This window comes from Trematomus bernacchii, unplaced genomic scaffold (genome assembly GCF_902827165.1).
Source record: "Trematomus bernacchii unplaced genomic scaffold, fTreBer1.1, whole genome shotgun sequence".
NCBI classification, from domain to species: Eukaryota; Metazoa; Chordata; class Actinopteri; order Perciformes; family Nototheniidae; genus Trematomus; species Trematomus bernacchii.
The window spans coordinates 6,139,182-6,163,440 of record NW_022987821.1 but is presented as its reverse complement, the minus strand read 5'-3'; the positions used below and the strand labels follow the sequence as shown (position 1 = coordinate 6,163,440).

The window sequence follows — 24,259 nt, the reverse complement described above, 5'->3', positions numbered from 1 at the left end:
TCTCGCTGTATCGCCGACCCGGAAACCTGTCCGCACCTCGGAGCAGCTACGAGCCTCGCAACGTCCCGACCAATCAGAACACACTGGGCTCACAGGGAGGGGGGGGCAGGAGCTCCAACAAGCCGTGTAGGACAGAGAGTGAATACACATACTATACAGAGATGCTGTATGAGAAACCAATGTGAGTTTGGAACATTGAACAATTTAAATCTATTCTAGTAGACCTCAACAATGGAATTATGATCAGTAGAAATGGCCATGACATGGGACCTTTAAGTTATTCTGAGAAGAGTTTATCCACAGAGTAAAGCACTAACTTTATGAGATATGCTTTTATTTTATGTCAAACACATACATGCATGCTAAGAAGCACCGAACAACACAACTCTGCTGATCAACAGCAAGTGTAGGAACACACCAACAAGCATAACAATGCAACAAGAAAGACAAAGGCTGCAAACTAGCAAAGAAGAAGTCAACAAAGCCACTTTTCAAATGTAATAAAAACAAGGAATCTTAAAGGTGGGGTAGGTAATTTTGGAGAAACCAGCTCAAGTGCGCTAGAATTTGAAAATACACAACCGGAGAAAATCTGCCACTTCCTTACAGAGCCCCTCCTCCAACACACACGAACGCGCACATGACCAATGAGGGCACGAGATAAGTTTGTGCACAGATGGAAGGCTGACAGGCAGGTAGGCCATCCAGTTATTTTAGCCGGGCCGGCTCAGATGATTGGTCGTACTTTTTACAGTACTACGGCTTCCACAGATGACATTTTTTAATGGATTTTTTGTCAAAGCACTTCAGATATTCATTGCTATCGGGATGTTAAGAGCATTCCATGGAATATAACAAAAAGTGTATCTCGAGCCGGTTTCTCAAACTTACCTACCCCACCTTTAATTAAAAACTTTGTTGGTTCCAGCTTCTCAAAGGGAAGGATTATGTCTTGCCTCAACCTTTATGTAAACACAGGCCATTTGAGGAATTCACCTTCGATGGGCATCTCTCACAATCATCTCACATTTAATAGACTAAATGATGAATCAGTTCATTAATACCTTAACAGACAGATGAATACACATAATGGATGCACAAGGACGAGCCACCTGAAGAACAGAATAGGTGCTTCTGGCTCTTCAGGAGTTTTCTGTTCAGGACACTAAATATAGTTTCCTGAGAGCTGAACCCACTGGTGCTGCCATGAAGTGTCCAGCCTGCACATGGACATGCAGAAGACTCATCATGCTGACAGGAAACTACTTTATGTTTGGAGACAATGTTGAAACTCTAGTGCCCTTTCAGTTATGATCTAGTGACATACAGGACAGTATATTTTGACTTCAACACTCTATTATATATATATATTGTATTCTTTGTCATATCTAAAGGGGAGGTTTTCTTTTTGAAGAGATTTTGGAAAGTGACATTGAGAGAGACCAATCAGAAAGAGACTCATCCCTTTCAATTATTTGGTGTGTGTGTGTGTGTGTGTGTGTGTCCACAATATACATTTTTCTAAACCAGTATGATTCAGACAGAGCTCCTCTTGAATTCATTGGAATTGCTTTCTTCTTTCCCTGGTTGACCTGGCCTAATTATCCATGTAATGATATAACCCTGGGGGGAAAGGGGATCTCCCTCTGTCACACACACACACACACACACACACACACACACACACACACACACACACACACACACACACACACACACACACACACACACACACACACACACACACACACACACACACACACACACACACACACACACACACACACACACACACACACACACACACACACACACACACACACACACACACACACACACACACACACACACACACACACACACACACGGCCTCCTCGTTCCCATAGAAAACCAAAAAGCCCCTTGCTGAAAGAAGCGCAGACAGGGAATGAATTTCACACGCTAATTAGACCGGACCCTGCCTCTTATTCACAACCTGGCCATGAGAACAGCATATTATAGAAAAGAAAAAGGTACAGTGTGTCCAAAAATCCTGACAAAATGATGTCTGGTATTTAAAAAAGACCAGCTCCTTCATACAGACAATGGGCACTTTACGAAGTAAGATCACAACAAGTGTTTTCTCTTTGGTCTCTGCAGCTCTCTTGTCAAATATTTTTTTAAATGCTGTTTTACATTTTGAAAAACCACCAGGGAAAGCATTTCACACAAACTGAATGATGTTTTTCTCTGTCTGCAGTTTGTGTGAAATTGAGGAAAAGACACGGTGACAGGAGAAGCATTCTGGCTCATTGTCAAATGGTGAAACATCTGAACACATTTCAATGACAGTGAAGCGGAAACACAGCAACACAAATTGCCTTAACTGGGTTTTCTAGAGATATGCAGAGCTTCAGGTGAAATTCAACAACTGGATTTAATTGGTGAATGAAAATATTATCCAAGCAAATGGAAACAACTTGTTTGAACCCTCTGCCGACAAATCACCAAGGTCTTAGGTGTGTACAGGCATAAGACTGTATAAACTGTATCAGTTTTAACCAGCACAGGTCATTGGCTACGGAGGATATGAACAAAGAGAGACAATTGGAAATAAGTAAGAGTAACATGGCTGATAAGTATTTGCTTCTTTACGACCTGCACGAATAACATTAGTGATACTGATGCATCAACTTTAAAGCATTTGATTTAAACTAGATAACTGCATACTAGTACACAAGTTGTAATCTGTGTTCATTTCTGCTCTAATTTTCGGCAAATGTTAGTATTTGCAGAAATGAATGAGTAGAGGTTTCATCAGAAAAAGGAAGAGTCAGAGGAGACAGTTTCTATGGTAGTTTAAAAACAAAAACAAAATATAATTCAGTGTCTAAATCACTGCTTATGAAAACATGCGCTGTTTGGAAGAACAGCAGGAAAACGTCAGCTCTCTACCACAGGCACTTGGCCTCCACTCAGCAGAGAGAAGAGGATACACATTCATCAGATTACTTTGTTTCTGCACTTCTGTAAGAGGAGACTGTCAGCAGTGGGATGCAGTCTGTCCCACATTTAGCCTGAGACACCAACAACAAACAGCCTCTCACCTCTGCGTAGGGACGGCTGAGGCCCCTTTAAAGCTCTGGGGCCACACTGGGGCCACACTGGGGCCACACTGGGACCACACTGGGGACACACTGGGACCACACTGGGACCACACTGGGGCCACACTGGGGCCACACTGGGACCACACTGGGACCACACTGGGACCACACTGGGGCCACACTGGGGCCACACTGGGGCCACACTGGGACCACACTGGGGCCACACTGGGACCACACTGGGGCCACACTGGGACCACACTGGGGCCACACTGGGGCCACACTGGGACCACACTGGGACCACACTGGGACCACACTGGGGCCACACTGGGGCCACACTGGGACCACACTGGGGCCACACTGGGACCACACCGGGGACACACCGGGGACACACCGGGGCCACACCGGGGCCACACCGGGGCCACACCGGGGCCACACCGGGGCCACACCGGGGCCACACTGGGACCAGCTACATTATAATGCACATATCACAGATACATGACTTTCAAAACGTTATATACAGTACTACAAAGCGTATACTTTGATACATGAATACTGAGAAGTATCCATGCACGTATCAAACACATGACTTGTGCACGTTTATCTAGGTAGAACAATACACATTCTACAGTTGTGAGCATACAAGAGAGAAAGACAACAAGGTATTACAAACATTAAGTCATAAAAAGACAATTGTATTTGACTCACATTAGAAGTGGGTTCTCCTTTATCCATGGGGATGTCCAGCTGCTTTGACGTCATTTAGTTCTTCACTGATGTCTTCCTCCTCTCTGATGGTCCTGTTGTTTCAGAATCAGAAGCAGAATGGGTTTTATTACCAAGGAATCTGAGGAAGTTTCTTTGGTGTAAATGGCACGTACAAAGACACAGAATACGGTGTGTTTGTATGAAAAAGAAGGAGCAACAAATAGTACTGTTATAAAATATATCTTAAAAACTCTTATAAAGACTATTGTAGAAATAAATAAAAACAATATTTACACAAATATGTCAGAAACTGAGTACAGTTAAATAGCTGTGCAGGTTTAAAAGTGTGGAGCAGATAAAAGATAGGACTTTATTATTATGGAAATTATTGTGCCAGAGTTATAAAGATACAATAAACACAGCAGTATACTAATAAAAGTAAGAATTATAATAATTATGTAAAGTGGCAAATTCAGTTAATATTGCACATTGTTATTAATATTGCACATGATAGAAAGTAGAAAGTGTTTGTTATGATGATAATGCTATTTATATTGCACATAGTAGGAAAGATCTCCTGTGGTGGTCCTCGGTGGTCTCAGTCAAAGGGTTGTGCAGGATTTAAATCATTAAAATAAAAATATATTGTTCGCATATCAGAACAAACATTCATTTGTTTTGTTTACAGAAGTATTTTTCCTCTTTAACCGTCATTAGCACGTTAGCTGGTAGCATGCATTAGCACGTTAGCTGGTAGCATGCATTAGCACGTTAGCTTCCAGCGTTACCTAGCGACAATGGAACACCAGCTGACTTAACTGTACCTGAAAGCTAACAGCTGTTTCATTTAAATACCGTTGTTATGTTATTTATAGCATAGAAAGAGTGGGAAAGGCTTGGTAATGTACTTCTTACTTTGTTTTCCAGAGACGGTGCTGATCGCAGTGTGGTGTTGGTCTTACAGAGGCGCTTCTGATTGAGATGTTTTTACTAAAACTAATCAAGGGCTGATGAGAAACACCTGGCACACTTTCCTCAGGTGCGCGTCATTAAGGCTGCAATACTCTATCTGACCACATATACTATATAAAGACCAGGGGGGCGCTGTTTCACCCATTTTCACTCAGCAAGATATTGCAAATACATTAACAATAACATAAAATACATATTAACTGTAAATAGGCCTATATATATCAAATGTATATTAATTCATATGATAGAATACAGCATTTTAAATATACAGAATAAGTTATAATACCCTATATTAGAGCAACCTACTAGTAAAAGAATAAACCTAGGATACACAGAGAAGTGTTTTTACATAACAAAAAAAGGTTTGCGTTATTATTATTAGTTTCATTATCGTAAATACACAGCTCTGGGAACTAAATGGTACAGCATATACTGTTATATGTCTTTAGATTTCTACAGTGTTACATAAGATTACATATGTCTAGTATTTACAGTCGTAAAGCATCTGATCCATCACATTAGATAGAGAATTGAGCTGTGGCCTTGGGCAGACAATGTGTGTGCACACAGTGTAATGTTCATACTCCAGGTGACGCCTACGGAGCCTTAAGCTTTCAGCTAACTAGAAGTCTTTAAGGCTCAGATTGTCTTGTATTGTGTTGAATTTGATTCTATTGTGTGTCAAGACAATGATGACAGTGACAAAGAAGAGTGCTGGAGGGCAGATGGAGTAAAGTTTCTGCACAATTTCCCTCATTTAGAGAAGATAGAGGTGGAGAGAAGAAGACAAGGCCGATATATTGGCTCTAAAACATAGCATATTCAAATATATCTTACATTTTTACAAGATTGTGTCACTAAACACTATCAAATTCAGTCAGAACTACCTGTGCATCCACCCTAGAAACATCACCCTTTAAAAGCCGGACCATGATAATGAGAAAGTCCTTTGTACGGACAAAAGACAAGCTCACAAAAACAAGAACAACAATGTGAACTGAGTCATAAACAATTGGTGGCAAATAACAGCAATTTCACAGCTAATTCGTAGATTTCACGTGTGGACGCCTCCATCACCTCCCTCCGTTTAATGCTGTGAAAAGAGACACACGCTGACATTACAGACAAGTACAGTGTGAGTGTGAGTGTGAGTGTGTGTGTGTGTGTGTGTGTGTGTGTGTGTGTGTGTGTGTGTGTGTGTAGGTCTTAGGTCTAATGATTTAAGCCTATAGTCTGAGTGTAAGACCTACTGCTGGGCACAGACATGTGCAGAAACACACACACACACACTGTTGTTACTACAGGTGTCACCACGATTGCAGGTGAGATTTGATTGGTAATGAGATTAAATACACAAATCATTTCCCTTTGCTTCTTTAAATTGTCAGGAGTGCAATGCCATTATATAATAAAACAGCTCAGATGAAATCACGTATATTGCCTAAAAAAGATTTTTGCACCTTCATTTTTTCTTCCACCCTCATCTCGCAACGGAAGAGGATTTTGGGCCTTTAAAGGATTATTTTTGAATCTTGTATTTTTAGGAGTCACCTGTTGCTTATGGCAGGGTTAGATAAGTCTGAACATGATGGAAAATAAACTGATATGTATTTGGTGTCTTTGATTTGTTTGCCAGTCCCATTTCTGTCCCTATAGGGTTTTATAAAGTCTTCCATGTGTTGAGTATGTTCATATGATTGGGAGTTTGAATTCATCTAACATATTTGGTTACAGCTCTCACAAATATCTTCACAAAAAGAGGTTGTTAAATACTTGGTTACACCTTGAATTTCACCTCCCACCTCTCTAGATTCTATGCTAAGTTAATACACCATAAACACGGTTAAATTAAAGGTAAATACATTGCATATTTATAGTCTAAGTTTTTAGTGGCATTTGATGAAACAGCAGGTAAAACATTAAGACTCAGGTCGTTCTGCTCTTGCTTTGAAAAATGGTTCAATGAGTCATTGCAATTAAGCTACAGAAAACAGGTTTGGGAGGTAAAATAGGTCACTTTTAAACATATTTCTTCTGCTTTCCCAGATTTCACCCCTGACAGTGTTGCCCTAGATATTTCTCCATCCTTGTCAGACACACTTTCAGGTCTCATGGCTGCCAGCGAGGAGGAGAAGACGAGGAGATCAGCGCAGACGAGAAGTGAAAAGGATGAAGAAAATCCAATCGATCCAGAAACCTCCATCATAATCTTGTTGACGTCCTCAGATGGCGCAGACAGCAGCCCTGGAGCCACTTTAGAGAACACATTCAATCCCAAAACTGCTTTTTGTATTTATTTTAAAAGGCCTCAGAAAGGTGCAATACATTTGAAATACTCTACTGCATCCTTGTGGCTGATGCATGAAGTGCAGAAGGGAAAAGAAATCACATTATTTCAGGTTTTTATTCTTCCACTTCTGGCTTTTATTTCCAAGCAAATGTACAGTTGATTGCCGTTGAAAGCTACAGAAAGGTTGGCAAAAAATCCACAAGTAAATCTTGATATGACTCTGTTAAAAACTGTATATAAAAAGACCCCAAAACTGTACATCAATTAACATAACTACATGAATATTATATATACTGTATCTGAGCATACAGTGCTTTATAGATATTGATGGTTATGAGAAATATAACACTATAATACATCGTAAAAGAGGAAATAACATTCTGTTCGAAGGCTGTCAGTTCAGGTCTAGTTGAAAGAGTTGGGACAAGAGCGATTTGTACATTAAATCCACGGCTTTTTTTCTACAGCAAAGTGTCAATCATCAGATCGATTCAGTGCGGGTGTATCTGAGCTAACAACACACAAATCTCTTTTTGAAAGCATACATACATCTCCAGTGTTGTTTGGTTGTTCCAATTCCTAATAAATAAATAGGACACGCATCAAATACTGTACTCAGGATGTAAAAAAACATAATCTCTAACATATATACAAAATGCATTTAAGTAAATGTGGGTATAGTTTTGTAATTCATTAATTTATTCATTTGGATTCAACAGTTTTTCACAACTATTGGAGATACAGGAAGTACCTGACTATCTCTTGGGAAGATTACGTGTGTGCTTTTGTATTTGGTTAAAGTGATTATTAAATATGCAAATTAGGTCACATTTATCAAATAATCTCACTGTGAAATAACCCATTTGATTTACCGTTTTACATAAATATCGATTTTTGTAGTACTCAGAGAGGCTAAATTGAAAGGAAACATGTCGACCAAATCCCAGTTTGTAACATTAATATATTTCCAGTGTGTGACCACCACTTTTAACGAGGTACAGGGGAATTTTAAACATTACACATAATAGAAAACAACAAAAAGAACCTCTCAGAGACAGGTGCCCTCCTGGATATGTATAAAACATTTGGAATAAAAACCATAAAAAACAGATATTTTGGTGCAAGAAGTACTGAACATTCACCGTGTATCTCTTGTGTTATTTCAGTGCTGCGTTTGTTCTGAATAAATCTTATTGGACAGTGTAACCTGTGTAAATCTGTGCTTACATTCACCTTTTTTTCCCATTCTCGCAGTCATGCATCCACACACCTATCATCAGCGGTGATTTTGTACGCCTGATGGCTTGTTATGAATCCTAAATGAACCTTAATGCCAGCTAAGACAGTTCAGCAGAGACAGAGAAACTACCACAAGGCACCTACAGTTAAGCAGCTAAAAGGTATCTCGAGCAGCGACAAGGCTTTGGTTCGTATTATCCCAATAAAGAAAGCATGATTTCTACACTGTCTCACATTGATAGATGCATGGACGGATGGTGGAGAGGATGATGATGATCAGACGGGTGGAGGCGGCGCTCACAGAGGTAGGAAAACTTCCACTTCAGCGTCACTTCACCTCAGGGAGAATGAGAAAGACTGGAAGAGAGACAGCTACAAAAAGAGGGGATACATGTTGAAGCAGGAAAGTGTGAGACAGATCTGAAAAGGCCTTTTTTAAGATGGATATTAGACTTTAACACCATCATAAGGCCTTTAGGAGCATCAACACTGAGCTATTTGATGCTGAAAATACTTAATGAATGGGTCTGATGTCTCACTTTAAACAGAGTTGTTTCCAGGCTTTATGCTAAGCGTCTGCTATCAACAAATGGCTGCCTGGCAAATCAGCGAATCTCAGAAAAACTGCATTTCAATTTAAGGCATCAAGTAATTTAGGGCACTTGATCAAATCCTTTTTTCGTGTTGTGATTATCTCAACAAGGACACGCACATTTGATCCTTTTTAAAAGGTGCTTTAACACAAGTTAAATAGCTCTCAAATCTTGACTACTGACATGGACCCCAAATGTGCTTCTAAAGGATATCGTCTTTGTTTCTTTGGTAAAAGGTCATGTGGGATTTACAAAGTGACATTAAGGCATTTAAAGCAGCGGGGGAAGCTAACATACAGTATAGCCATTTCTACTATTTTCTTAGCCATTAGAACAACTTAGATCAGTCTCTGTTCATAGCATAATACGTACATGAAGAAGGTCTCCAGGTAAAGTGCTTTAAAGACAATAAGACAATAGGGGATTCTGCAGAGATGAATGCAACACACACTAAAACACTGCTAGCTATCAGTACACACACACCTGATCCACAAATGAATCTAGTCTACCTACAGGTGAAAGCTCAAGTGTTAGATGTGCAGCTAAAGTAGGTCTTATTTCCAAAAATAAGGATGAATTAGAAAAATAAGACACACTCGGATCCATATATCCAACACTTGGGCTTTACCGCTCCACTACACTCTTTCTTACAATGTTGTAGAGAGTCCTAGGGAGTGTTTCGGGATAACATGTTTGCACACAGGCAACACCAGTTAGTCCTGAAAAGAGGCAGAGATGGTGGGAGTGAAGAAAAAGAAAAGGTTTGGTCAGAGAAAGCTTAAGCCGGCTTCAGCAGCAGCAGCAGCAGCAGCACAATCACAATTATTTAAAAAAAAGTCATATAAATCCTTTAAACAAAGTACACTCCAGCTGCCAGCTAGCAAAGGCAGGCAGACTTAAAGGGCCAGTGCACATATTTCCAGTGACGTAAGAATGTGTGTGTGTGTGACATCGATACGCTGAGCCCTTTGCAAAATGTGGCGGCAAGCGAGTCCTTTAGGGGCCGTCCCATAATGCTTTGCTGCATACTTGGCTGAGCATTTGTGAAGGTCACTTTCATTGTAATCCCTTACAGATGGACTACAGATACCTGCGGTTAGCATCACAGCCAGGTATTTGACTCCAGTCACATAAATAAGTTATAGTTACTTTTGGGTAACTCCAGTGGACCGATTTATTAAACTACTCCTTTGTTCAGTTCCACAAATAGATGCAATTGTATCTGATATGAGAGAATAAGAATAGTGAGACGCAAATAAATTAGACTGAGGTCTCTGGCCCCGCCCCCCCGTTGTAGGCGTGCTTCGAGTGGCCATCGGCGAATCGGAGTAGAGGGGTGAAGGTGCTGTAGTCTGGCTGTTTCTGCCAGCGTGTGAACATGGTTTTCTTTCTAAAGGGTTCAGACCTTCGAGGGTTCCCCTGGTTGCCCGAGCCTCGCCGGTGGCCGCCTGCCTTGGACGGAGCGTGGAGAGACGCCAGGGGGGTGAACTCTGACAGGTGGCCCTCGTAGAGTTTGTCAGCGCTCTGTGGGAGAGTAAAGAGGGAGGAAGAGGAAGCAGAGAGAAGTTAAAAACAGAGACGGATACATGTGCTAAAAGGAGGAGACATTGTTATCCCAGCTGGCCAAATGCATTTGAGCACTTCTAGTTTGTCATTGATTCAAATACCTGAGTTTAAATGAATTATTATCTTTATATCTTAGGTGATATAGTATCCAACTTTGTCATGCTCTTACATTAAATACTGATGAAGAACAGTAGCATTCTGTTGTTGTCATATTTGCAACATCACTTGCTATTATTTGTATGGGTGTCTCATAATCTCAAAAAAGCCAAAACCACAGATATTTTGGAGGAAAGATAATAAGCTTGATCTAAGAAGGAGATAATGGCTGCAGGGCTTTTTATCTACAGCAACAACAAAAACACACACGACTCTTTCATCTATCAGTAACCTGATCCTGGAAACTGAGTCAGAATACAATTCAATTATTTACATAATTCAATAAATAAAGTATTGCATTGGCTTTAATCTAATCGGCCAGCTGTGACAATAACATCCTGTGCATGCTGTTTACACACGCCATGCAACCCCGGCAAATGAAGTACAAGAATATGTAAATGTATATATATAAACACCATAAAAAACACATGCAAATGGAAACATAACTTATAATAAACATGCATGAATGTGCAAGGATAAAAAAGTGTCACTAGAGAGCGCCAGAGCTCCATGTGAAGACCCAACAGGATGCAAAGGTTTTATACAATACCTGAGAACCTCACACACACACACACACACACAATATACCCCTGTGTTAGTCAGGTAAAACGCACAAATCTGTGACACCACACCACAGCAGAGTGAACCCCATCACTGCAGGATGTTAGCTTCACCCACCATTACCAACTCCTACCATTACACACTCTGTGTTACCGTGCTGCAGCGCTCTAGGCTTCTGTGAGCGCTATTCCATCTAGTAAGGAGTCTGAGCTGTGGTAGGTCAGGGTCCTCTGTGACACTGTAATACCCCTCAAACGCTGTGGACACGCACACAACCATTCAAAGACATTAAGGATCTGACATGTACACACATTAAAACAGTCATGTGAAACACTGTACGACGAAAACAATGACATAATGGTCTAGTTGCCAGCCTTGTGAACCCTGGACCTATTTGTGCTTGCAAATAGACTATAAGGTGCATTTACACTACAGGTTATCCAGGCATGCAATCAGACTGACAGACAAGTGACTTCATGCAGAAACAGTGGCAGGGAGAAAAGGAACAGGATACAAGAGAAAGAGGGTTTGACACAAGTTAGCGACAGGAGGAAAGGCTGAGGGTCACCTAGGGTTAGAAACTGATTCTGCTGGAAGTCTGAGACAGCATGAAGATGGTGGAGGGCTCAGAGGCAAGGCAGCGACGCTTAGTCTGCTACGGGGTGAAGAGGAGGAGGAACAAGGAGGTAAGAGGGAGAGGGGAAGAGTTAAAGCTCTGGAAATCAGTCACATGATCAATTATCTACAGAGAATTAACCGTTATAAAGTTTGTTAAGGGAGAAGACGTGTAGGACGTAATATAGAGAAGGTTGTTTAAAACGAACGAGACACACGCACACGCACACGCACGCACACACACACACACACACACACACACACACACACACACACACACACACACACACACACACACACACACACACACACACACACACACAACACACACACACACACACACACACACACACACACACACACACACACACACACACACACACACACACACACACACACACACACACACACACACACACACACACACACACACACACACACACACACACACACACACACACACACACACACACACACACACACACACACAGACTTACATCAAACAGAGTAGGGACGTAGCCAAAGCCAGCATACATCTGCTGAGTCATCAGTTAGACATTACACACACTTCTCAGAGGAGGCCTTATTAATCTATAAAGCTGGTTTTAGACTCAAAGAAGGAGGGGGTCCTTCTTTGTACACAGCAGTAAATGCACACTCATCCGTGTGCATGCACCCACCTGTATGCGTTCGGTGGTGGTCGGCCACAGCGCCCGGCAGATCACCTTCTTCAACACATCTGGCAGCAGGCTGGCCGTTATCAGGAGGATTATACTGAGCCAGGCCGGACCGCTGGACAACATCTGCATGAACACATAGTACATCCTCTGGTAGTTCAGGAATGGCCTGCAGGAGAGGAGATGAAACAAGAGAGGAGAGGAGAGGAGGAGAGGAAACAAGAGAGGAGAGGAGAGGAAACAAGAAAGGAGAAGAGATGAGAAAATACAAGAGAGGAGAGGAAAGGAGGCACCACAAATAAAATAAATAGTTATTTAATTATCTTTTGAGGTTTCAGGCTTTTACAAACAAATCATGCATTTAGCAACATAGGACATGCACTCCAAAACATCTTATGCCTTATTCCCTTTAGAAACATTCATGAATTGTATGTAGATGTATTTATTTAGGGGAATCTGTACAAATATAGTGATGACATCTCCTATCCTAAATCTCTCTTCCTCTATCATCTTCTTCTGTAAACATACATAACATTTCTTAAAAGTTTAAATGATATTAATACAAATATATAAGTTCAAAGCCTACCAGATGATTCCTCCCCACAGCAGAGAGAAGACCACAAAGAAGACCAGCGAGCCCCAGATGACAAAATGGTTGATCCACGTCCAGTAATGAGTATCCAGAGCCAACTGCAGGAGAGGAGAGGGAGACATCGAGCTGTCAGGCCGAAGCTCACTCTAATGAAACCAGGAGGCTAATCCGGCCTGGCTGCTTCTGTGAGTGTGTGTGTGTGTGTGTGTGTGTGTGTGTGTGTGTGTGTGTGTGTGTGTGTGTGTGTGTGTGTGTGTGTGTGTGTGTGTGTGCGTGTGCGTGTGCGTGTGCGTGTGCGTGTGTGTGTGTGTGTGGCCTAGTCTTACTATACTTGTGGGGACCTAAATCTGTTTACACAGTCACGTGTGGGGACTCACCTCCCTTATGGGAACAAAATGGAGGTCCCCATGAGGGGAATCATTAATTTTAGGATGAAGACTTGGTTAGGTTTAGGGTAAGGTTAAGGTTAAGGGTTAGGCATGTGTTGGTTATGGTTAAGGTTAGGATAAGTCTCCAGGAAATGCATGTAAGTCAATGTAATGTCCCCTGAAGTGATGTATACATGGTATGTGTGTGTGTGTGTGTGTGTGTGTGTGTGTGTGTGTGTGTGTGTGTGTGTGTGTGTGTGTGTGTGTGTGTGTGTGTGTGTGTACCTTGAATGTAACAGTGAAGACCAGCACAGTGAAGACCAGCGTCCCAAACGTCCAGTTTCCAAACATCTGCAGAAAAGGTGACAACACATGCCGTTAGTGACGCATTTGAAATGAAAAATACTTAGTTTTTTGTGAAATAAAATGATGTTGGAATGCACTCATGTTATTTGAGGTCGCTCTACAGGCCTGGTGTTAATACTGCATGGTACACAAGGATAAACTCAAGTGCAAAAATCCAATAATGAATCACTCAATCATACAGATGGTAGATCGTCTGATGACTGATGGAGGGGAAAGATGAGAAATATAACCAGAAGAAGAGATGTCAACCTGATAGGAAAACATTTTAAATATGCTACGTGTGGACAAAGACAAAATGAAGCAAGGAAGCCTCTTTACTTATGGAAGTATATAAATAGTCCTGATGGCTCGGAGAGAAACCGCGAATGTGACAATGCTCTCCTGCTCTGAAAGGAGCTCCATCAGCTGAGGGGGAATTACATTAGGAGGATCACTAAATGTCATGTAATGGAAGAAAGAGGGCAGTTAATATTCATGTATCCCCTGATTTTAACTTGTCGTCACACATAATGCACACTGAATGTAAAGGTTACGCTACATTAACACCTACACACACTACACAGAAGCCTAGAGGAGATGTGACTACAGCAAGCACTAAACATGAGATGAATGGACGATGGGTGTTTTGGTATCAGGCTGTGTGACGAGACTGAAGAACTGAAAGTCGGGGGGGATGACAGAGAGACAGGGACAGGCTTACCATCTGTGTGTTGGTTGTCATTAGCTGGGAGGAGGAGGAAGAAGAGAAGCAAAAAGAAAAAGCAACAGAAAGGTAAGAGGAGAGAAAAAGAAGAAGAGGAAGAAGGCCAGAAGAAGACAAATCATAATAAAAATAAACAACAGTTTTGTGGCTGGAGAAGAATAAAATAATTCATAAATTAAAGTGAAGTCAAGCAATTCAAGGCAGACCCAAAGGATTCTGGGAGCTGCTTGAAGAAACAAATAGAGAAACACAGAGGAAGATGGTGGAGACCCGCCATGCTGTCGTATCTTTGATGTGAGCGGGAGATCGTGGACGTCCTCTTATCTTACTATTATTGACTTACCTACAAGTAAGACCATGTGTTACTGGTACAGGTCTACCATTAAAGCAATTCCTTATTTCAATGAAGTCTACAGTTAAAACAAATTGGACATGGGTGAGATTAAGCTGAGATTTATAAGTAAAATATCCTTGGTTTATGTGTATTAATAAACGTAAAACCACCCAAAAAGACAAATGTATGAGCCTGCAAAGTGACGAATAGGAAAACTACATATCTTATATTGAAGTATGCAGCATAATATTTGATAAATGAAACATCCAACAAGATTAAAAAAAACATTGTTGCAAAGATATCTATTTATATATGACTTGATTAAATTTCGTCATTTAGCAGCTTGTTGATGCTTTTACTTTGAAAAAACGCACCCTAAATGACACGTGGATGTTACCTGTCCGTTGCTGGTGAAGGTGGTGTTGTCAAACAGGAAGTAAGCACCGAAGAACATCACGATGGCGTCGTACACACCCAGGAGAGTCCAGTAAATGAAGATGGGCCACCGCAGCAGAGAGTTCTTAGCAATGTCTCTGTGAAGATGATATGAAACAGATTAAATGACGTCTTATGTGAGCGACTGCATTTATTGATCTATTCTACATTAGCTACCAGAAATGGCTGTAATGAGATCTTTCTAATTTGATTTGGTAATCATTTTGAATACATCATGGATATCGGCGCCATATAAACATTCGGTAATAAACAACCTGTGTGATTTCATAAGAGGAGAAAAGGACGAGTTTTCGTAGTCATGTGAAACCTTGAGTTCTCTCTTTGAGCTCTGACTGAACTGAAGCCAATCAAACCGAGTTAACGTGGCCTGATGTGAACGTCTCCTTTGCATGGATGTTAAATCAATAGAAAATGTTTATGCCTGCAAATTTAGAGGCAAATTGAGTTAGTGTACCGTTTTGCTTCGGAAATTACTTAATCTTCAGATGTTATTTTGTAAATAAACAATGCATTGCAGGGTTTTATAACTGAGAATATCTGAAATGTAGTCATGTGTTTCTTTGATCATGAGGCAAAAATCCGTACTTTATTTATTCTTTGAGGGACGACGCTAAGAGAAGATACAGAAACAGTATAAAATAGTAAAAGCTATTCAAACGTTAAGGATACATTTTGACATTTAAAATGTTTTATATGGTATAGTTTGTGAAGAAAACTCTTGCATTTCCCAATTAGGATAAGTTAAGCAGCTCCATTTGCAACATCAACAAGGCTGTATCAAAACAGACATTTAAAATGACATTACAATCACTGAAGACCATATTTAAAGACCCTTCAATGTACATTTGATTTATTCATCCAACCACCAAGCTTGAAATGACTTCTAAAACAAATCTGTCTGACTTGTGTGCTTGCAGTTCTCAGGATATGAAGGGATGGGGGAGTTGTACCTGTATAGCGAGGGGTCCTTCTTCAGGATGTCCACGTTGATGTGCTGCTCGATGAGGCTGTAGAGCAGGATGGGCAGCGAGGTGAAGCTGATGTTGTACAGAGTCAAGTAGGCTGTGTCAAAGAGCGGCTGGGGAGACAGGCAGAGAACATGTTAGCTTTGGAGATATACTTGTATTTTATTTATGATGTTTGTTTGATTTTTGTGTGCCTACCTGTTGTGAGAAGCCACAGAAGAACTGATAGAGGAACTGAGGGAAAATGAAACAGACATTCTGGGAAGAAGGCAGAAAGTAAAGGTTAGTTGTGATAACATATGTAATTTGTGTTGGTCTCATATTCTTCCTGTCAGACTACCTTGTAGAAGAAGTATTGCACCAGCTCTGATATGCGGATGTAGTAATAATGTCCGTGGACGAGCAGCATCTTCTTGAGGTGTTTGAACTTTGGGATGGCGTAGTCGCTGTTCCTCACCGCCTGACGACCCTCCTTACCCATGATCCCTGAAGAGGCAGATATAATGTGTTAATATGAGGTGATTTTGTTGGTTTAAATAGTGCAGGATGGAAAAACTGTGACTAACCGATGCCAACATGGGCCTCGAGGATCATGCTGACATCATTAGCTCCGTCTCCAATGGCCAGCGTGATTGGATGCTCTTCAGAGGCTTTGATCAGCTTCACAATCTAGAAAAACAAGAAACAATTATATGATACCTTTAACTCCTTACAGCAGCTTCACAGATGTGGACTTATATTTCAATATAGATCCATATCAAGTCCTCAGAGTTTTGTACCTGTGCTTTCTGCAGAGGTGCCATCCGACAGCAGAGCACGGCGCTGCAGTTGCGGCAGATTTCTAGGAAGATCTCTTTGTAGTTCCCTGAGTTGGAGTCCTCCTGGGCCGGCCTCATCACCGCAGAGAGGGTGGCTCCATCGATGATCAGACCAAAGTCAGTGCAGTCACCTGATAAACTGGACAAACACAACACCGGTCAAATACGTGCATAGTGGGGACACAGTAACACACACATTTTTGATAGTTAAATTGTTAAATATAAAACGGAAGCCCTGAGAGGCAAATGAGATACAGATAAATAGATCCATTCTCTAAGTCTGCGTTGATATGGAAAAGCGGACACACACATACTAACAACTACACACACACACAGATACCCACCCAGAGAAGGAGTCCCGGGCCATGCCCCCGTGCTGCCTCAGGACGGTCCTGCTCAGGTCGAACAGCACGTCGTGCAGACTCTGCTCCTCGGTGCGTTTGGTGGTCAGCTCCAGGATCTGGGTGTTGCGGTGAAACAGTTTGCTGGCGTAGCAGGTTGCAGCCGCCGTCTCCATCTTATCGCCCGTCAGCACCCACACCTTCATGCCCGCCTTGTGCAGAGACTCAATGGTGTCCGCCGCCTTTTCCTGGAGCCTTTAGTGAAGGGAAGTAGGGAAAGGCAGAAAAAGAGAGTGAGTTTAACACCAGGCAACAAAAGAGACACACAGTGTTAGACACAGGACGAGTTGACTTGCAATGCCCTCGGGGTTAACAATCCCTCTTAAGCCTTCACTGTAATTGCTTTAGTACCGAGTGTGCTATCGGAGGGGTGAACTCAGATACTCTCACTCAGAAGTGGAGCAGCACTTGTCACACTCACAGAATAAAGAGTAAGTGCTTCAGTGTAACAAGATGTTAATAACAGAGAACATTTATATATATAATGAACAGTGAATTCTTAAAGAGATCCTGCACCTGTCCTCCACAGCAGTGGCCCCCAGCAGGATCAGGTCTTTCTCGATTGCGTCGTACGCCTCGGCCAGGCGTTTGTCTCGGTCGTGAAGAGCCAACTTGGCCCCGTTCAGCATGTGGCAGACCTCCGTGTACTGCTCTGGACTCAGAGGCCGATACGCAACACAAAGTGTCCTCAGACCCTCCTGCAGGAGAGGTGACATTCAGACAGGGTTACAAAAAGAGAAATACAGTTATTCTCATGAGCTTATTCTTGCATATCCCATAGAAAACATGGTTATTTTAGCCTGAGATATGTGCTTCAGTTGCTCTGGATGTGAGTGTGTGGGCAGATACTGCTCTTATTACTTGATCCTCACCAATAAACCATTAATCTATGATGCAAAGGGCTCACTGACCTACATGGTTTCCACTACAGGCTCAATTCACTTCATTTAGTTGCATTATATAACATAGAATTAAGGTTGAATAAAGAGAATAATATATTATAATAACACAGATATTGTGGCTTTATGGCTTTTTGTTCACTGTCTCATGTCATTGATTAATTTAAGTGTTTTAGGGTGAGATTATAAAATACATGGTAATCACATGCAAAGTCTAACAGCTGGCATGTTCGGTCTATAAAAGCCACAGTGGGTTTTAAATGCATAAATACAGAATTACTGTTGTTACTGGATGGAAGTTGGCCATGATCCACTGATAGACTTCCTGTGGTATCAATGGAAACCACTGTGGTCGTGTTGTACAAGTGAGAGAAAATGACTGAAGTGACACATCCTTAAAAACTCTCACAGGGTGAATCATGGGAATAATGTCGCGAGAGAAAAATACTTTCTGTTACTGCTGAATCTAAAGTATACTGTAGTGTGTGTGTGTGGGGGGTGTGTGTGTGTGTGTGTGTGTGTGTGTGTGTGTGTGTGTGTGTGTGTGTGTGTGTGTGTGTGTGTGTGTGTGATTCTCACCACTGCGTTGTGCTCCACTCGCGCTCTGACCTCCTCCACCTTGCCTGAGATAACCCTGGGGAAGATGGACGAGTCGGCACCTTTACAGAACAAAAAGAGCTCACCTGCACACACACACACAGATAAAAAGAAGAGGGGGAAGAGTGTAAGAAAATAAAACAGACATATAAATGTTAATGTATGGATGCATTTTAAGTCTGAGGTGTATTACCAGTACTGGATCTGACAATGACGCTCATCCTCCGTCTGACTGAGTCGAATGTCAAAACCTCCAGCAGCTCAAACCTGAAAAGAAAAAACAGTCATCATTAAAAATCCTATAGTTATATTTACCTAAAATGTTGATAGAATATATGTATAGTTACCATATTCAATCAATCAATCAATCAATCAATGTTTATTTATATAGCTACATATAACTACATTGTTTTGAAGGGACACACTCACCTCTCAATCTCATCCTCCCTGTTCAAGATCTCCATGTGACCGTCTTTGAGTCTCAGGTAGGTGAAGCCAAGCCTGCAGCACAGAGCAAAACAACATTATTGGAAATAAAAGGACAAATTGAGTGGAAAAAAACAAATTGACTGGAAAAAAACATGGACAAATTGAATGCATCTTAATGCTAATGTGTGTAAAAATGGCTCAAATATTCTGATTAAGACTGGCGTTGTTTGTGTGTGTGTGTGTGTTCCACCTCTTCATGCCCTCCACCAGCGCCACCTCGTCCGGAGAAGAGGAGATGTAGAAGGAGGTGGACTTGCCCTGATGGATGCCGTGTTTGATCCCGTCCACCGTCTCCTCCTCCTTCACCTGCACCGTGTGGCACAGACACAGCGCCCGGAAAAACAGCTCCTCGTGGTCCTGTCAAATAACACAGTGTTAACACAATGCACACAAAAATATATATACACACAAATACACTCAAACTGAAGCGATGCTCACCCTGGCTCCGGGACCTGGTGATGAGTCTATCATGTCCATACTAGTAGCACCAGGCATCACCTAACAACACAAATTTAAATATCTCATATATGTCTCGTGTTTTCCCAGGTTAGGAAAAGATAAACAAACGTCCATCAGTTACCTGTCCGTTACAGATGGCATCAGCAACGTAAATGTGTCCGTCCACACAGCACTCGATGAACTCCATGTTGTTTTCTGTTAGAGTCCCTGTCTTGTCCGTAAACACATACTCCACCTGGTGACGAAGCAGAATATATGTGTGACTTCTCTGTACACAATATAAACGTTTGATTTAACAACGTCTCAAGCTACCTGTCCCAGCTCCTCGTTCAGGTCCGACGTGTTGACGACAGCTCTCTCCCCGAGTTCCTCGTCGAACATGTCGTCGTCCCACATGATGAAGTAGGAGCCGAGGAACTTCTGCATCTCCACCGTGACGTACATGGAGACGGGAATGATGTAGTTGAACAGAACCATGAACGCCAGGAAGTCTGTGAACGCCCTGACCACCTGAGGAAGAGGAGGAGGGAAAATGAGAAGGTAAGGGCGGATGAAGACATTTTGACTCCAGGTTGAGGGAGGGTGTTTAGACTCACGATGTGCCTCTGTCTCTCAGTGTCGGTCCGGTTGTTGTACCACGGCTCGTCTCTGTTGGAGTCGGCCTGCCAGACGTATTTCAGCAGCGTGTTGATGAGCGCCTTGCTGATGAGGATGCACAGGTACACCACCAGGTAGGCATTCATCGACCTGAAGGGGGGACAGCGAAACACGATTTATATCTGGATATATGGACACAATAATATGTATCTGAAAGTTAAAAGAGAGAGAGAGATTACTTTTCAACCGCAGAGCGTTTCTGAGTCTTGGACTGGTAGTTTAGAGCCATCTTGGTTTCCATACCAGTGTAGATGGCAACCGCTAAAAAGGAGGCCGAGGGGAATAGTGAACATCAACGTTTCTTGACGGAAAAATCTATTAAAATAAGTTAAGGCTGTTCTACTATCTTTTAGAGGGATACAGGCAACCTTATACAATACACACAACCACATGAGACCAAAAATGCAGACTCCGTAAATATCAACTGAAGAAAACGGAGAGAAAAATCCAGTTCATTTGATTAAAAAAAAGCGTATTTCAGGTGATATTACCATAAATATACTCAGTGTTCTTCAGCGTGGCACCTCGCAGCAGCAGGTTCTCTGCTCCTAACGGCCTGTGGACAGAAAGCAACTTATTTCACGAGGTGTTCTCACCCTTCATTTGGAAAAGTTGCCTCTTTTACAGTACATGTATGTCACCTAATAACAAAATCCTTATTTGAAAACTAAGCCCCTGTTAAACAATCCAAAATATCAATAATTTTTCCAAACAAATGGAAAAGTAATTAAACTTGTTTATCATACTGTAAAAAAAGGTATCTAAGGTAGATAAGATACTCATTCATAGAAAATAAACTTTGGGTTACCTGGCAACCGGCTCGTTGTCCATGTAGATGTTGATTCGGCCCACAAATCTGTGTAGGAAGGACACAATATAAACATTTATGTATTTATTTCGAGACAGGGTATTTACAGTTGTGTGTGTGTGCGTGTTGTACTGACTTGTACAGGTCCGGCTGCGGTTGTTCACATTCAATCGTCGCCTGGATGGAGTCCACCTCCTTCTCTGTGTTGTAAGCTTTGGTGTCCTGAACTGCATAGAGAGTCTAGAGACGAGAGAATCGATAGGTGGATAAAAAGAGACATATTAAGACATTTGCAACAAAAAACTAACAGCGTTGACTTGAATATACTGTAGTAAATAAGGACTGTGTGAAGGCAAGGTAGCTTCGCTGCAGTAACTCCTTTGTAGGATGTACACTGACTTTGGATTATTACCTCATTCAAACTCATTTCCCAACATCCTAACGTTCCCTTTAACACACACATCCTGTACACACCTTGTGGCTGCTCTCTCCGTCCAGACTGGCTGTCGTAACGAAGCAGGTGCCGTCATCTCGAGACGTGGAAAGAAGGATGAGGTCGCAGGGAAACGTCTCATTTTCTTTCATGAAGACGACATCTCCAACCTAAGAGACACACACACATTTTGATTTAGAAACCTGAAACTCCTACAGTAGATGCAGTGTCTTCAAGCCTGCAATTAGTTTATACTAATGCAGTTTGTACTAATGCAGTTAGCCTTACAAGCTAACTTTCTGCTTTACTTTAAGCAAACATTACTTCTTTCACGTGGTTCCTTTTCCGCTGTATCTGTTATTTTAGTGGCAGTTTCACTCTTCAAATACACAACATACACTACTTTAAAAGCTGAGTTGCTCAACAGTAGCAAGAAGGCTTTGTTGATGTTATAGTGTGCAGGGTGTAAGAGATTTATCTCACACTCACCCTGAGTTTGCGACTTTGTTTGCGGACCACCTTCCCGTGCTGCACCACGTGGACGGGACACTGGTTGACGGAGTTGTCTGCTTTGTGTCTCAACCAGTCCTCGTAACCCTGAAACAGAGAGACACAGAGATAGCAGGGTGTAAAGGGGTTTAACGTCAATATCGAATTAAATCAAAAGTCGTTAAGGTTTGGGTCTCACCTGCTTTATGGAGGTGACGGTGATGACGAAGAAGAGCGGCAGCCCGCTGGTGATGGGGCTGGTGGGAGTGTCGATTATCAGCTGAAGTGACACAGAGGGAATTTAGGGCAGAAGTCACACATAGCTCAAAAAAGTAATTTACAAAGATGTACTTTAATATGAAGTACAAACATATTGATGGTAAATGGACTGTACTTATATAGCGCTTTATCCAGTCTTTAAGACCCCTCAAAGCGCTTTACATACTACATGTCATTCACCCATTCATACAGAGCAGTGTAAGTTACTCTAGGACCTAACATTCATACACATTCAGACACCGTTGGCCATGCCATCGGGAGCAACTCAGGGTTAAGTATCTTGCCCAAGGATACATCGACTTGGGCTGGGATCGAACCCACAACCTTCTGGTTGAAAGACGACCGCACTCCCTCGCAGCCACAGTCGCCCTTGATGAGCTTAATGTCCATCTTTATCTTGTTATGTTTTTTTGTGCTTATTTTCTTTATTTAGTGTAAAAACTAAAGCAGTAAGTATTATAGTAAAAGCTTTTACCTGAACCAGAAATATGATGAGAAAGTAGAAGTTGGCGACTCTCCTGAACTGCTCGAACATATTCTTTGGGACGAAGTTCCAAAATGTGTACTGGAAGAAATAATAATATACATAAAACACATTTAAAATCAGAACACTAAACATATATAAACTATCATAAACAACAGCCATTAAAAAAACATTGTAAACACTAGACAATATCAATAAACAACTGGCTTGGATGGCTAAACATATTTTATTTAATAAATAGAGAGTCTTATTAACCTCCTCAAAATATAATACCCACTCTGCTACAGTATGTTCTATTACTACAGGAATAACTCACTCACACAATAACACAAGCTTGTCGTTTCCTTTCCTGTCTTTTTATATGCACTGTCTGCTATTTCAGTGTGTTGTGATCCCTGTGTGTGAGTGTGTGTGAGTGTGAGTGTGAGTGTGTGAGTGTGTGTGAGTGTGTGTGTGTATGAGTGTGTGTGTGTGTGTATGCTGACCTTGGAGGAAACTATTCTGTTGTCGGGGAATCTTTGCTGTATAAAGGCCTCTGTTCCTGGAGGAGGCTCCTTGTGGCCGATGTAAATCGTCCTGCTGTCGACCCAGTTCTCCTCACCAACACACTGCAAAATAAAGAGGGGGGGACAAGTGTGTGAGTGTGTGTGTGTGTGTGTGTGTGTGTGTGTGTGTGTGTGTGTGTGTGTGTGTGTGTGTGTGTGTGATGAAGTACTCACAAGTTTTTGAGTTTTCAGAATGAATGAATGTGTGATAATCCTACACACACACACTGACTACGGCGTGACACACTGTTTCATACGTTTACAGAGTCAGAATGAATGAGTAATTTCTCCCCCATGAATGAGAGCTTTTGTTACCACGGATACACAGACCTGCATGTGACTCAGACTGGAATGCAGATAACACACATGTTCACACACACACACACTTGCATGTATACATACACACACACAGACACACACACACACACACACACACACACACACACACACACTACTAAGACATCTGAAAGCTTCTTCTTTTTTGACATGTCTTTGTTTAGCCTCTTATTGTCCTGCTGCTGTTTTAATCGCTGCAATATTAAAGATGCAATCAGTATTTGTATTAGTTTTTACTGATAAAAAAAGGCCATTCTTAGTTATAGGTGTGGTATACTCAAATACTCAAGTAAGAGCTTTGAGAATAAAGTATTTCAGGCAGGA

At 41.7% G+C, this 24,259-nt stretch overlaps 1 protein-coding gene across 9 annotated transcripts in view; it reads right to left on the bottom strand.

Moving 5' to 3' along the window:
• atp11a (ATPase phospholipid transporting 11A) overlaps nt 1-24,259 on the bottom strand; it is a 44,998-nt gene that overhangs the window by 5,066 nt on the left and 15,673 nt on the right. The window contains exons 2-31 of one of the 9 annotated variants that reach the window (XM_034151082.1): nt 23,540-23,662; nt 23,046-23,135; nt 22,491-22,571; nt 22,292-22,399; nt 21,844-21,972; nt 21,506-21,609; nt 21,370-21,417; nt 21,053-21,117; nt 20,741-20,822; nt 20,501-20,651; nt 20,217-20,414; nt 20,026-20,139; nt 19,884-19,943; nt 19,636-19,802; nt 19,386-19,457; nt 19,150-19,223; nt 18,939-19,042; nt 17,977-18,158; nt 17,404-17,655; nt 17,021-17,198; nt 16,808-16,910; nt 16,582-16,727; nt 16,440-16,499; nt 16,227-16,354; nt 15,218-15,353; nt 13,703-13,768; nt 13,044-13,147; nt 12,461-12,626; nt 11,319-11,422; nt 10,238-10,406 (exon numbers count right to left, since the gene is read on the bottom strand). In XM_034151082.1, coding sequence (XP_034006973.1) covers nt 11,333-11,422; nt 12,461-12,626; nt 13,044-13,147; nt 13,703-13,768; nt 15,218-15,353; nt 16,227-16,354; nt 16,440-16,499; nt 16,582-16,727; nt 16,808-16,910; nt 17,021-17,198; nt 17,404-17,655; nt 17,977-18,158; nt 18,939-19,042; nt 19,150-19,223; nt 19,386-19,457; nt 19,636-19,802; nt 19,884-19,943; nt 20,026-20,139; nt 20,217-20,414; nt 20,501-20,651; nt 20,741-20,822; nt 21,053-21,117; nt 21,370-21,417; nt 21,506-21,609; nt 21,844-21,972; nt 22,292-22,399; nt 22,491-22,571; nt 23,046-23,135; nt 23,540-23,662 — 3,381 coding nt within the window. In that variant the 3' untranslated portion in view covers nt 10,238-10,406; nt 11,319-11,332. Of the gene's footprint in view, nt 1-7,145; nt 11,821-12,460; nt 12,627-13,043; nt 13,148-13,702; nt 13,769-15,217; nt 15,354-16,226; nt 16,355-16,439; nt 16,500-16,581; nt 16,728-16,807; nt 16,911-17,020; nt 17,199-17,403; nt 17,656-17,976; nt 18,159-18,938; nt 19,043-19,149; nt 19,224-19,385; nt 19,458-19,635; nt 19,803-19,883; nt 19,944-20,025; nt 20,140-20,216; nt 20,415-20,500; nt 20,652-20,740; nt 20,823-21,052; nt 21,118-21,369; nt 21,418-21,505; nt 21,610-21,843; nt 21,973-22,291; nt 22,400-22,490; nt 22,572-23,045; nt 23,136-23,539; nt 23,663-24,259 lie in introns of those variants that run through there. The other 8 variants (XM_034151083.1, XM_034151084.1, XR_004557618.1 and 5 more) reach the window with 8 other exon arrangements.